At 45.1% G+C, this 15205-nt stretch overlaps 1 protein-coding gene across 1 annotated transcript in view; it reads left to right on the top strand.

Annotated features, from left to right (window-relative positions):
* The window catches only part of SLC9A8 (solute carrier family 9 member A8), a 1353696-nt gene that overhangs the window by 522617 nt on the left and 815874 nt on the right, over positions 1–15205 (top strand). Inside the window, exon 8 of the mRNA XM_069651262.1 lies at positions 7258–7292. Within this exon, the coding sequence (XP_069507363.1) occupies positions 7258–7292 (35 nt within the window). The remainder of the gene's footprint in view (positions 1–7257; positions 7293–15205) is intronic.

The raw sequence follows: 15205 nt of genomic DNA, 5'->3' as shown, positions 1-15205 counted from the left end.
TCTTTTGAAATAACACGAGTAAGTGCCAGCCACCACAACCCTTTGTCAACAACCTGGGAGTCCCAATTCCCCCTGAATGACCATATGGACTTTAACATAACGACCAACGTACAGGGAAATCGATTAAAGCTATCAAGAGAGTCTATCGCAGACATAGAAAACAGATTCAGTTCTATGTCAGAGACAAACGGAGGAAATAAAACTGATTACACTCCTCTCCTGACGAAATACAAAAAGACGTCAACGTCAAAAAAGACTGGCGGAAACGCGCCAAGACACGTGTTTGATAAGACATTGTTTGAGAAACGCTGTGAGCTCCGAAAAGTTCAGCGTAGAGCGAAATCAATCGCAACATCAGCGGCAGTAAAAGAAGCAGAAGAGGCAACAAAACATTACAAATCATGGGTGAAAGGATACAGACTGAATCTCTACCAACAAGATTCAGAAAACATTCTAAAAACGATAAGTGGCAGAAACACGAGGGAATTTTGGAACACCTTGAGAGCGACCTACGAAGTACAAGAAAACTCCATAATAAGTGAGATTGGAGAGACAATATGGACAAAACACTTCTTAAACAAGAATCTTGCTCCAACAACTCCAACAAGGGCACCAACAAGCCACAAACGTGTCCCATGGGTAAGGGTGGATGACCCAGAAGAAATCCGATTAAAGCTCATCGGTTTGAAAAATTCAAAGTGCCAGGACCCGACGGGGTCACAAACGTGGATCTAAAAACAAACCCAAAGGAGTGGGCCAGCCTCTTGAGTAAAATCTTTGGAAGATGCTCAGATCTAAAAACTATACCGCCCTCATGGAAATCAGCAACAGTGGTACCAATTTTTAAGAAAGGAGACAAAAATGACCCAGCAAACAGACCAATTGCGTTGCTTGATGTGATGGGGAAAGTGTTTGGTTCACTGCTTCGTGACCGCTTCAAGACCTGGGCGTCGAACGCCCCTGTGATGACCCCTTCTAAACAGGATTTAAGAAAAACATGATCACGGCAGCTAACATATTGATACTTAATGTGCTGAAAAACAAAGTGCTAGAAGGAGGTGCAAGAATCTTCGTCGCTTTCATTGATCTCACTCAGGCCTTCGACCGTATAGACAGGTCGAGCCTCTGGGCAAAATTGGAAGCCTGGGATTGCCCAGCCGCCCCACTGAACCCTATTAAGGCCTTATATACTGAAAACAACATGCGTATTCGTCTGGATCAAAACAGTCTTTTGTCGTCTCCAATTACAACAGCACGAGGCGTGAAACAAGGTTACCCGCTGGCGCCAGCGCTTTTCTTGGCATTTATCGGTGACATAAACGACGAAGACACAGCAATACGATCATTCCCACCGAAAATTTGCAAAACCCCCATACCGAGGCTTCTCTATGCAGACGATCTGGTCCTATTGGACCACACGCCAATAGGACTACAGCGTCAATTAACAAAGCTATATGCAAAAAATCAATTTGGAAATCAATGTAAAAAAAATAAATTCCTGACACTTGAAGCATCTACCAGAAAAAAAGAAAAACCACAACTAAATCTTGATGGAACATCGATCGAAAGAGTTTTTGAGTTCAAATACCTGGGAGTCATACTGGATTCATCAAAACAGGACAAAGCGATGCAAGCAGCTTTAATGGCCAAAGTCAACCAAATGGCAGCTCAAGCCAAGGCCATAGACAAAAAGTTTGGCAGATACTCATTAATGCCAGTACTAGAATTCTACAAGAAAAAGGTGATGCCTATGTTAACATATGGAGGTGATGCAATGATCAATCTACCGTCTAATATCTGGTCAAAAATGGAGGCAAAATTTTGGAGGAAAGTGCTGATGCTACCAAACTCCACCCCGGGAGCATCGATTCGCCAAGAGCTGAGTTTACCATCCCTTAAAAGTACAGTGATAAAATCTACACTAATGCTATACAGGAAATGTCGGATGGCGGAGCCTCTCTCAATCTACAACCTGGTAAATCAAGAAATAGAACGAAATATCAGCAAACGACTCACAAATTGGAAAGACAAGAACATCAGAGTGTTGGAGCAAATACAGGTCGACGAAGAAACACTAATTAACAACCCAAAGAAAATACTTACAAAAATAAGTGAACTCGATTGGATATCGACCCTGGAAACAGCAGGGAAGAATAAATTAACCACTCACCTGCCCCCAAATACTAAAAAAATCAATGAACTCCAAGAATACATCCAAAAATTCCCATCCAGGAAGGGGAGAGACATGATGCTATGTGCCCGACTCAACTTGCTGCCGACAAACGAAATCTTGGCTATCAGAGGCAAGGCTGAAACAAATTTTTGTCGCTTCTGCAAGACGCAAGAAAAAGAAACAATTCAGCACATTCTTCTAAAATGTGCCGCAAACCAACATATAAGAGATCGATATTTAAGACCTATGTTCTCGGACTTCATTATCTCAGACGAACAAATATGTTGGTCTCGTTTGATTGGAGGAGACAAAACGAAATGGCAAATCGCCACATACAAAATACTGGTAGCTGTAAATTTGCTGAGACTATAGTCAGAAACGAGGGCTCATTTTAGTCATAAAAGAACTTTAATGAGAAACTCAGGACAAACTGACCATTTTGTAAAAATCTTTTTTTGGATTATGCACAAATAAAAATAAAATAAAAAAAATATCTATTTTATTTTGCTTGAGGAACCAACAGCTGGTTTACTTCAAAGCTAGAGGGCAACTTCATGTAAATTATCGATTGTGTTTGAAGATTTTATTTGTTGCTTAGATGCAACTTGTCACCTACGCGTTCCATTTTGGGCTCTTGTCAAGGAATCCTTAGAGAGGATCGAACTTGCCGCTTTTGTAAATATCCTTTGATGGAACGGCGAGACATATCCCGACGAGGAGGCTATACAATAAATTCCTAGCACGCTTTGTACATAGATATTTGAGCTTGGAGAAGGATGGTTTTTGGCAGTATTGTCTTAATTAACGTAATAGAAGTTTAATGATTGCCTTATTTAATGTATGAAAAGGTTGGATGAGAAAAATGTAAGTCCATGTTTAAGAGATATGATGTATTTCCTTTGAAATGTTTTTATGTTTTATCAAGTTTTTCTTTTCACTTCATCTTTACATTGATATTTGTATGTAAATGTCAAATGTGAAGATCTGTTCTCTAACCTTGATTCCAGCATTCCTTCTGTCCTCATCCTCCTTAATCTTTCCTTTGCTTTAGAAACGGTTAACCACGTCATCCTGATCAATTGACTCTGAGAACCTGGGCATCATGGAGCAGGCCCTGGAGTGGCTGACCTCCTTCCTCTTGGACTGCCCCTCCCAGGTCCAACTTGTACTCTTTCTCTCTGCCACCTCTCTCTCCATCTGTGGCGTTCCCCAGGGCTCTATCCTCTCACCCTGTTTTTTCAACCTCTACTTGGCCCCTTTGGCCCACCTGATCTCTACCTTCTCCTCTAACTTTCAATGTTATGTGAATGACACTCAGCTTTCCTTCAGGCTCCCGTCAGCCTCCTCTCCTTTCTCGCTCATTCCTGACTGTCTGTCCGCGATTCAGGATTGGTGCGCCTCCAACGATCTCTGCCTTGATGCCAGTAAGATGGACATCGTTGTCATTGGGACCTTTGCCCCTGCTTTCCCCTCTCTCACTCTGGCCACCCGCCTTGGGCCCTCTTCCTTCACCTTCCTGTGAGGCAATAAACCTTGCTGTCATCTACGACTCCACTTTCTCTTTCTCTCCTCACATCTCGGACGTAACCAAGAAGTCCCACTACCAGCTGCACCTCCTCAAAGGAACTCTTCCCTTTCTCACTTCCCCCAGAAGCTCACTGTCTCCAGAGCCCTGGTTCTCTCTAGGCTGGACAACATCAACAGCCTCTTCCCCAATCTGCCTTCCTCTAATCCCCGCCCTCTGCAGCTAATCCAGAACAGGACTTTGAGACTTATCCTTGGCCTCAAGCCGAGGAACTGTATGTCTCCAGCCCTGAAATCTCTCCAATGGCTCCCGGTAGCTGCACGTATCAATTTCAAGACCCTGTGCATTGTCCACAAGGCTTTCATGGGCCGGGGCCCGCACTACATCCAATGCTCTCTTCCAAAATACCTTCCTTCTTGAGCCCTTCACTACCTCCAACTCTCTAAGGGTTAGACGCTTCCTCAGCCAGAGAGTTGTGTGTAGATCTCTCTCTCCTCTGCAGGTGCCTCCCTCTGGAATGGCCTCCCTGCCCTCTAAAACTTGAGTCGGACCATCTGAAGTTCTGGAAGTAGCTAAAAACCTTCCGCTTCTCTGCTTTCTCTCAGTCCCTCTCCTGCTGACCTACCTGTCTGCTGTACTGACTGGTTGCTTGGCTACCCTCAGAGTCTCACTGGAACCAGGCTCTTTCTTGATCAGCCACCCTTGCACTGCCTCCGGGCCTACCACGCACTTAGGGGCTGTAACTGTAACTCTACAGTCCCTTGTTCACCTTGCACAACTCAGAGCCGCTCTGCCCTGGGTGCACTTACTCAAAGCATTGCTACCCTATTTTCCCCTCCCCTCTCCCTTGGACTTCCCCCTCCCTTTCCCCTCGCACTTCTCGTTCTCGCACTTGCGTGATCTGAATGACATAAGGCCTAGTAACATCGTTGTCTTGTCCTCCCTCTGTCTTCCCTCCCTTGTCTTGTCTGGCCTAGAAACACTTGCATACAGGTGCATTATAAATTACTTGTATCAGATCATATAGTTCTTTGGAACTAGTGAACACATTAAAATACATTTAAAAAAAGTAAATTAATTAAGTCATCTTGCGCCTATCTAGAGTGAGCCTGTGATGCAGGTCTCGCAGATCTGGGTCTGGTCACACAGTGCCAAGGCAGGTTTGGTGGCAGAAGCCAATGGGGCACACTGCTCTTCACAGGCCCAGTGGCTCATTGGATGTGCAAAGCAGACCAGAAACACTGATGAGATTTGCGTTCCTGCTGTACTGTCACAGAGTACTGTAGGCTGCTGTTACCCATTTCCAGTTAGCTAGACCTAGCCCCCATTCACTTCTTGTTGCCACAGTACTGGGTGTGAGCTGCACAGACAGCCACGCCTCTGAACACAACCATTCAGACATTCTTCACTAATGGACTGAAAACCTGTTCGTGATGGCGGCTTCATAGTTTTTCCTGCATCCCTCTTATTTCAACAGATAACGAGATCTAGATTCCAGGTGAGAAAAGCTGTCGCACATTTAGCTGCATTTAGAACTGCCTTTTTCAGGTGCAACACTGATACCTGCTCTTGGCACTGCCTCTTTCTCGAGTGGCCCTGGAGTAGCAAGGACAGGTCTAGGAGTAGCAGAGGGGAGTCCAGGGGTAGGAGCTGCAACCCCCAAATGATGTCCCTGGGTTAGCACTTGAACTAAAAAAGTATAAAACTCAACTTACCATGCATGAAGGAAGGGGAGGGGTTAGCAGCAAGTGGAGGCTGAGGGGTCATGGGGCCTTTACCATGGAAACCCAGGAAGAAATGGAGAGCCAGCCAGAGCCCTTATTGCCTGCAACATTTTACTTCTCACACTGTAAAGTGCATGTAGCCTCCACTAGCTTTGTGGGGGGCGGTATTCCTGTGAGCTGATGTTACTAAGGGGCAGAGGGTAGCTGTGTGAAGGTTAGAAGAAGAGAACAAGAGGAGAGAAAGGTAGAGGTTGGAATAAGACAAGTGAACATGGTCAGGTGGATGAGGCGGGGGAGAGTGAGAGCAGGATGTGCAGTAGACGCTGAAGCATGTTGTGGTGGAGGAGCAAGAACATGTGGGGGAGCTCAAGAGCTGGATAGTAAGACACAGGATTCTCCATGACCTAAGAGAAGAGCCAGGGATCAGAAAGGGGTCAGGTCTAGGTGACCACAGAGGTCTAATGCCCAAGTGAAAGTACAGGATAAGGCAAGAGGAACATTGAGGACACAGAACAGTATCTGGCAGGGACCCTTCAGAGTACTATAAAGGTTGCTGAGGAAGGCAGGGATGTTATATTATCTTAAGCTTCGACATCAAGTCAGTTATTCCCTAAATTAGGACGAGTGAGCTGGGCTCTATAGCCACAAGATTCAGAAGGGTTAAAGCAAAAAGGACAGAATTGGGTGTAAAACTACGGTGTCGGGAGCCAATCACTCAGCTAGGGACCATGACCTGAGAAATTGTACCCAGGTAGCAGGAGAGAAAATTCTGCCTTGACCTACACATGTTTTGGAGGGGCTCCTAAAATTGTTCTAGGTGGGACAGCTAAATCTAAAGCAGTCTTGTAGCTTAAGAAAGGGAACTAAGCACCTTCGCATTCCAGATCTCTGAACGTACAAGGGGTTCATCAACCACTTAAGTACACTAGTGTCCCAGGAAGTGACACAGGAAAGACACAGTGGAACAATCAGGGTCCTGGAGAGCCAGACCCCACCCCGTAGTATGAGGTGCCAGGGACACTCTCCTGAGACTGTAAGGGATTTGTGGAACTTTGCCCTCAGTAATCCTGCTGCCTAGAATGGGGCCTGTACTGCTGGATAGTTCACCTAGAGCAGATAGATATCATTTGTTTTACCCTTCCTGGCACTGTTGGTAATTTTAGACCGTCCCTCGTTTTATTCTTCATTCCCCTATAGGCATTCTTCCACCTCCCCGTACCTATAATAAAACAGTAAACCCGCGAGTATGTGTTTGCGTGTTCTGTGTACATCTTCATAACAAATGCTAATTATAAAACGGATTGTTTAATGTCGTTTTTTAATGCAGTTTGTGTTATATTTGGCAAACTTAAAGTAGGGTTTATATATATCACTAGCATTTCCAATAGATAAAGGATTTTCATCGTGACTTTGTCAATAGAATAAGGATTTAAAGAGTGCCATGATAAACAAAAAATAAAATGCCATGACATTAATTTCATTGTTTCAAACTACTTTTACAAAAATCTTGATCCTTCACTCTCCAAAATTATTAATCTGAATACGAAATTTCCTGATATTCCTTTGTCCACTTTCTCACACACCTTAAACAGTTTGTGAACACAAATAGTGTTTTCCTTTCTCTTGTTAATTATTGCTATATCATTATTTATTTAAGTTGTTCTTGTATGTTAAAGTAAGGAAAATTAAATCATAAAATCTGAAACTTTCTCAAAGGATGTTTTTAAGCATTATCACCACTCCATAAAGTGGATGAAGTTATTTGTAATTTCAAATTTTGAATTATTCACCCAATGTGTTTCCCCTTACATCTAGTTTTTCTTTTTTCTTTTTAGGCTGATGTCATTTATAAACTCACTATGACAGAAAGGTAAGAATGTTTTACAATGTAACCATATATATGGACTATAGACATTTTAGTTGATGTAATGATTTACTGAAAGTAATTTGTGGTGTCTGCAACTTATTTTCATATATGTTTGCGATAGTTTACATCGTAAGTAATATATAAACCATACCTCAACATGTTCAACTGCTACTCGGGCACCACTATAGTCTTAAACCTCTCACCCACATAAGCCCTTGTGACTGTTCTCCCATAAACAGGCAAAATAACCTTTACTTTGCTAAACATTTTGCATTTAAGGTTCTATTATCAGACACAGTTTTAATGAAATATGAATTGGCATTCTTGGTTCATTATGTTGAAAAATGTTTTTTCATGAATATTGAAGTACTTTTCCAGGGGTGTGGCTGGTAGCGAGCCAAAATGTCCAGTCTCTAAGGATACTCCGGGGAAGCCCTAATCACCACTATCCATTCAAGCCTTACAAGGTGGTCCTTAAGAGTGCCAGGTGCCTCCCTCGTCAGGGAACCTGGCATGCTTTAGATCATGGCGCTCTTTCTTCCCAAATGTTGTTGTATAATCCTTTATTCAACGTCTTTAAGTAGCATGCATTATACATAAAATACAATACAATGTAACAATCACATCTTAAGATTTCCAGCACAAAATAAAATGATCATATTTACAATAAACGTACACAATACCTCCTAGGGCATGCCCAATAAATATACATTAAAATAAATTAAACAAACCCCGATTACATATAGGTTTACAAGTGTTCAGAATCATCCATTGTGCAAATTCCATATTGTGCATAAAATTGCAATTTCCATAACAGATATAATTTAAGATTTTTATCAGCAACAGTGAGAGTTGTCCATTTAAACAGATTATCTATTTAAGATTAGGCCAGATGGAGCCTCCTCAGCCAGGCCCTATGAATGTATTTTGAGACAAAATAAATGTTATCCCAATTATGCATTGATTTGCAAAAGGCCATGGCCTCATTCAGTGTACAAATCCCATAGAGTAAAAGCAATGGCTTGAGGTACATGATTCTCTGACGTCTCAAACCATCACATAAAAACAAAGTGCATCGCAGACTCGTCCTCAGCCCCACAGATAGGACATTTTCTATCGGAGGTGCCTGCCCGATTCTGTGTGTATTTCTGGACTTTTAGGCAACTCAGGCGGCACTCTATAAATAGTGCCTGTGCATACTGTGGGTGGGGGGGGGGGTCAGGATATCAAGGTAGCCCTCATAATCATGTGTCAACGGTAGAGCTCACCTGGATTTCGTTGTCGGATTCACAGGATGAGAACTCGGATTCAGCAGCCTTTGTAGTCTCGGTAAAAGTTCCTTTTTTAGAGAAGAGATAGGGTCTGTTCCGGTGGTTCGCCACAGTGGTCACGCTTGAGAACAGAAGGTAACCAAAATGGCAATCTCCCTGCCCGGCTCTCGAGGGGAAAAAAGCCAGTGGCACAACAAAAAACTGTTGAATTTGGAAGTATAGCCGATGTCTAGATGTATCTGGAACTTCCTTTCTTTAGGAGGTATTGAGGCAATCCGATGAGGGTAAGACGCAGAGCAATGGAGGGTAGCAGGAATGTTCACAAGGTCTTCCAATAAAAGTTGAGAGAACGCAGGTAAGTTCATAAGAAAGTTCCGGGGTGTATGGAAGACGGCTGTATCCACAATGGAGGGGAGAAAAGTAATGGAAAGCTTGGAAGAAAAATTATAGTGAAGAACAAAGAAATCTGACAGAAAAGGAGCTAAGAAAAGAGCAAATAAACCCCCAAAACCCCAATTGTCAGCTCAAAAGGAAAAAAAAAACCCGGAAGAGAAACCCATAGACAGAGAGTACTCACCGAGTTGTGATAGGCAAGAAAAGGTACACATAGAGTGGGGCTATGTTACCAAGAGGTTAAAAACCTGTAACGTAGCCTGAACGGAATGCCTAGAACAGCGTAGAAAGGGAGCAGACAGAAAGCAAATGGACACAGAATGCAGAAAGCAACAGAGCACCAAGAAAACAAGAAAAGACTGGAAGAACCGGAAATGGAAAAAAAGGGGCGAGAAACGAAATAGCAGAGGGGAAGCCTATAAAGCACTAAGTAGAAAGCAAAGGTAAATCAAGGGAAAAGAGAGAGTATCAATAAAGGATCAAGGCGTAGGGTAGCCGGAGCCAAAGAAAGCCGATGCCAGCGGTAGCGGCGAGCGAGGAACAAAAACAGTTGCAACGTAAGGAGGGGGCGTGGCTATCCTCGTTATGAAGAAAGATACGTGAAACAACTAGAGCGCTGCAGGTACCGTATTGGTTCCTTTAGTATGATTCCAGCATGACCATATGGTCCATCTATTTCTCCTCATGACACCATGCTAACCTTTGTATGCCATGTATTCAGGGCCCAGAGATAGAGTTTGGCAGGCGTTTTGCAAATTAGCACGATTTTGCTGGTTAATAGACAATTTTAACCTTGTCTTGGCCTCCCTTGTAATTGTCTGCTGGTCGTCCCAGTATTGTCTCCTGCCCAAAGCAATCAAACACTGTTTGACATGAGTCATCCAGGGGATACGATGGCCCCCGTCTAATCATTACATGGCTCGTGGCATCACAGTATTTGAAGAGCTGTGGGGCAGCCCCATTCCACATCCAATAAAAGACAGGTCTGAACCCTGCCTCTTCATCAATCGAGATAATTTCACATTTGGAGCACAGAAGTGAATTAGGGACACTTTGCGGGAGCAGCAAAATTGACTTCTAAAACTTACTTTCAGCATTACACAATGGTTTCATGTTACTACAGTCCCATATCTATGTATTTATTTATTTAAATGTGGTTTGCTTAACATAAAAACTTTCGCCATCACAAAAGAGAACAAAAAATATAAAAACACACACATCCTCCATTTCCATATTAAAATTCTATCATTTCCATGAAAAATTAATGTTAAGTCTTTTTCCATTTCCTGAGACCACATAAATTACTTAATTCAAATCAATTAATTTAAAAACTTTGGTTAGGAAGTTAATTAAGGCAATTATCAGAGATACCTGCTCCCCATACATAACAATAATCCACAATTCCTCAGGGGAAGCTACCAAAAACTGTTCGAAGAATTTGCCAGGTAGTCTGGATCTTATCTCATTCACAGCCAAACAAAAGTGTTAAAGATTTGTTTTTGTCTCCATTTCTGTTCCTAGATAACAGTACTTCTTTTGTAGGATAAACATTTAAACAAAATCTCATATATTGCATTAGAAAAAAAGCTGTTGGGGAACATAACTAAATATTTTGGGAGAATGTTATAAGATCTGCACACAGGCACATCATCCCTTCAATAACATCCAGATTTGACAGAATCTCGGAACAAACTTTCTTCCGTTCCTGAAGAGTTGAGTCTTTGTTGTTACTAAGCACTCCCTTGACCAAATCAAATCCTCTTCCAGGATTCAATGAAATACATTTACGGTACAAAGATAGGTTTTTCCACATGAGCATTAGATATTGAGCCTATTTCCAATCGTAATATCAAAGTCGGGACACAGTTTGCCATTTTAAGGATTTTCTTCCAGAAGGGGGCGTGGCTAACTGGCCATGGAATAGGACGTGCTGCGTGAGGAGCTCCTGATGATCCGACTTTATTTTTGCCGAATTTACCTACTAAAACTGCAACGAGCGCCTAGAACTTTGAGGGTCAGGTGTCGGAAGCTGCAAGATACGTGAAGCTCGCTGGAGAAGCTCATAGTCCCCGAGAATCGTGAGATATACATGGTTTTGTCGGTGCGATTGTGGGGCTGCTGCGACACCAAGATGGCGGCTAACAAAGGAAAGGCCTCCGAGGAGAAACAGAACTGATTTCCTGGACCTGCGGGACACGGCCGCGGTAAATGCCTGGAGAAGCAACACAATTGGGTGATATGGCAGAGTGGTCGAACCCATGAAAGCGCCCGGCCTGATATACGCGAATGGAGCCTCGGCGATCTGACCGTAAAAGGGGATGACATTGGATCCTTGGGTGACGAGGCCTGTGGAAGTTGCATGGGGAGTGTGAAGCCATAGCCCATCCACAAGACAATCCGAAGTGCCATCTCTAATGTGTGTTTGGCGACCTGAAAGCCTGACCATTGCCGGACCGAGGACGGTGCGACAGTAGCACTAAAGCAAAGGCGCACAGGAGCAGCGAGAAAGCGCCATGTCGGCGAAAGGGTTGAGAGCTAAGACCAAGCAACCCACGATGGAGGCTTTCACGAGAACGCAACGGACCCCCTCAACATCTGTGCAGAGCGCGATCGAGACCCCCGCGGAGGATGTCCCCGAAGGGGACAAGCACCAGATCCTTGACGCTATAACGGGGCTAAGCGGGGACTTGGCAATGGCGGAGCTACGCACAGCTCTGGAGAATAAGATTGATGCCGTAGGCACAGAACTCACCCTGCTTCGCCAAGATGTTAGGGCACTTGCAGAAAGGACCAGCGGTTTGGAAAGTGGGGTGAAGATTAATACAGATGTTAGGACGAGCAATGCGAAGGAGATCCATGTCTTAAAACAACAGGTCGCTAACTTGGAAAATCGTTTGGAAGAGGCGGAAGGAAGAGCGAGGAGAAACAACATTCGCGTGGTTGGCCTTCCAGAGGGAGAAGAAGGCCAAGATCCCACAAACTATATTGAAAACATGATCCTGCAAGAGATCGGAGCTGGTAATCTCTCGCAGGGATTTTTTGGTGGATATGGCGCACCGCGCCCTGATGAGGAAGCCCCGGCCGGGGGCCCCGCCAAGACCGATCATCGCGAAGATCCTAAATTACAGAGATGGAGAGAAGATCCTCGAATACTTTCGTAAAGGCGGCACGATAAAGAGAGCATCCACTAACATCACAGCGTATCAGGACTACACGATGCTGGTACAGAGGCAGAGGTACAGCTATGTAGCCGTCAAAAGGAGGCTGAGGGCAGCAGGAATCAGATATATGCTTCTGTACCCGGGACGATTGAAAGTGCTACATATGAACAAAGCGCTCTTTTTCGATACCCCCGAGGATGTTGTCACATGGCTGGACCTGCAGGGCTGCCCGGAACAAGAAGCAGATCGGGATCGGCAGGATCACACTTAATGAAAATTCAGTAAGGAGAAGGACCCTGATTGTATGGAGAAGCTGTGCCTAACTGAACTTTTTACACGATTCGAGCCTGGTGCTCGATTCAGACTGGAATATAGTGAGTGTAACTGTAATCGGTAACGGTTTGGCAATTGATTGTGTAATGTTTTTTTTGGGAGGAGCAACAGAACGCGGACGACCTACCCCAATAGACTATTAGTTTCAGCGGCCATTAGGGCGGCTATATCCTACTGAGCCCTGAGTAGAGGCTAGCGCTCGGCAGGGCTAGATGTGGGGATGCCTGAGATCCAGGAATGGAGCTGGGCAACTGTTGGGGAGGTTACTGTCGGGGGAGGGGTGGGAGGGCAGAAAGTTGGGGGATGGGGAGTTGAGTGTGTGTGTGGTTATGGGGAGCATAAGTTTTGAGTTGAGCCTATTTGGGAGAACCAGCTTGCGGCAAGCGCGGTGCATGAAGGGACATAATCAATGGAGGATTGGGTGGGTGCTTATTAACGACCTATGGGGGACCTCAGGATAATAACGTGGAACGTCAGGGGCCTTAACAGCTACCTGAAAAGGAACAAGATCACGATGTATCTGAAAAGGCAGAAAATAGACATTGCATTACTACAAGAAACGTATTTGACGCGGGAGAAGTTGGACCTAGTTAAGAGAAAGTGGAAAGGGACCGTAGTGGGCTCGCCATACTCTGCATATGCCCGGGGGGTGCTAATCTGGGTGGCATCGCATGTCCCGTTCAAACTGACACAGGAGGTGGTGGAAACGGATGGAAGGATGGCTATATTGCGAGGGCTGGTAGAGGGCAGGGAGGTATGCATAGTAAACATGTATGCCCCCAACCAAAACGCAGCAGCATATTTCAGAGCCCTGAGTGCCAATCTTAGTGTGTGTATGGGAAGCGCGGTGATCTGGGGAGGGGACTTCAATTGTGTGTTGGATCTGGCAGTGGACAGGTCAGATGGCAGGGTAAATAAGCCTAGCCCAGCGGCGAGAGCATTGCGGACGCTGCTAACAGATTTTGGTTTTACAGATGCGTGGAGGATGAAACACCCCACTGAGAGGCAATACTCACACTATTCGTCCCCGCACCAACTGCACACTAGGCTCGATTATGTCTTTGTTACAGAAGATGTGATGGCCGAGATTACCCAAACCGAATACAAGGCCAGGGTCCTCTCGGATCATTCGCCCCTGACCCTCGGTTGGCAATATTGCCCCCCGAGGGCGAAAATCCCTACATGGCGCCTCCGGGCGGAGGCGCTCAAAGATCCAATCTTTAGAGAAGATATAAGGGAGGAGATTGCCAACTTTTTTGTGGAAAATACTGGGAGTGTTGACTCTGCGGGCACACTATGGGAAGCTTTTAAGGTGGTGATGCGGGGGGCGGCCATTGCTAAGTCAAGAGGGTTACAGGGTGGGGTTTTGGCTGACCTACAGAGGGCGGAAACTGAGCTGGAAACAACGCTGAAGAGCGAAGAGGTAGACACGGAGCTGGTACTCCAACTACAGCAACAATGCGCAGGGCACTGGGAAAGACTCTGCAATCTTAATTATAAAAAATATGTCGAGAGGCAGCATGCAGGGGGAAACAAGACGGGCCGCCTTTTGGCCTGGCTATACAAAAGCGAGACCCCTAAGTCCCCGATTAGGACCATTATTAGGGAGGACGGAGAGGAGGTGGCCACGCAAGAGGGTGTTAACAAAGAATTTGTGGAATATTACAAAGTGCTGTATGGAGATGATGAGACAGGTGACCAGCGCATGATAAATGAAACGTTAGAAGACATAGGGCTGCCCAAGATAAGCGACGAAGAGAGGGAGGAGTTAGATGAGCCAATCACGTTCGAAGAATTAGAAGAGGTAGTAAAGCAGCTGCCCACTTGTAAGGCCCCAGGGGCAGATGGGTTCCCCAGCGAATTTTATAAAGTATACAAGGAGGAAATCCTCCCCCCCCATGCTGGACATGTTGAATGAAGTGTTTGAGATAGGACGGTTGCCTGAGTCACTTAGAGAGGTGATTATAATACCGCTGCCCAAGCCCAATAGACCGGAGCACAGAGTTGGTTCCTACAGGCCCCTGTCGATGCTCAATCAAGACAGCAAGATTCTCACAGCTGTTCTTGCGAACCGATTGCGGAAAGTGATTGGTAGACTCATACATCCTGATCAGACGGGTTATGTCCCGAACAGGAACATTACACACAACCATAGGCGACTTCATCGGGTAGTCGAGTGGGGTGTCAAAAACGAGGGTGAGACGGCAATAGTGTCTCTAGATGCGGTCAAGGCTTTTGACTCGGTCAAGTGGTCATGGCTATTGGCTGCTTTGGAAGGGTATGGAATGGGGCCGTGCTATGTCAGGTGGGCCAAGATGTTGTATAGTGAGCCGCTCGCCAGGGTCCGAACTGGAGCGGTGATATCCGAAAGATGGCAACTTGGCAGAGGCACCAGACAAGGGTGCCCCTGGTCCCCGATGCTTTACATCTTGGCCCTGGAGCCTTTGGCAATATACCTTAGGGCACAATATGAGACGATTGGCATTGAGGTGGGAGGGGAACAACACTTGATATCCTTGTACGCGGAGGATCTGTTGCTATACTTACAACACCCAGAAGAAAACCTCTTATACATACTTGAAGTGATGGAAAGGTATGCAGAGTTGTCGGGCATCTCGGTAAACCCCCAAAAGTCTGTCATGTTCCCATTAGGTAGCTATAGGGGGATCCCTGCAGGAGGTCTGCCGGTGCTACAGGTACCATGGGCAAAGCGCTCTTTTCGCTATTTGGGCATAGATATATATCACACGGCGCATGA

This window comes from Ambystoma mexicanum, chromosome 3p (assembly GCF_040938575.1).
Source record: "Ambystoma mexicanum isolate Mex_15411 chromosome 3p, UKY_AmexF1_1, whole genome shotgun sequence".
Classification (NCBI taxonomy): Eukaryota; Metazoa; Chordata; class Amphibia; order Caudata; family Ambystomatidae; genus Ambystoma; species Ambystoma mexicanum.
The sequence above is the reverse complement of the archived record's forward strand: the minus strand, read 5'-3'. Positions and strand labels throughout refer to the sequence as shown.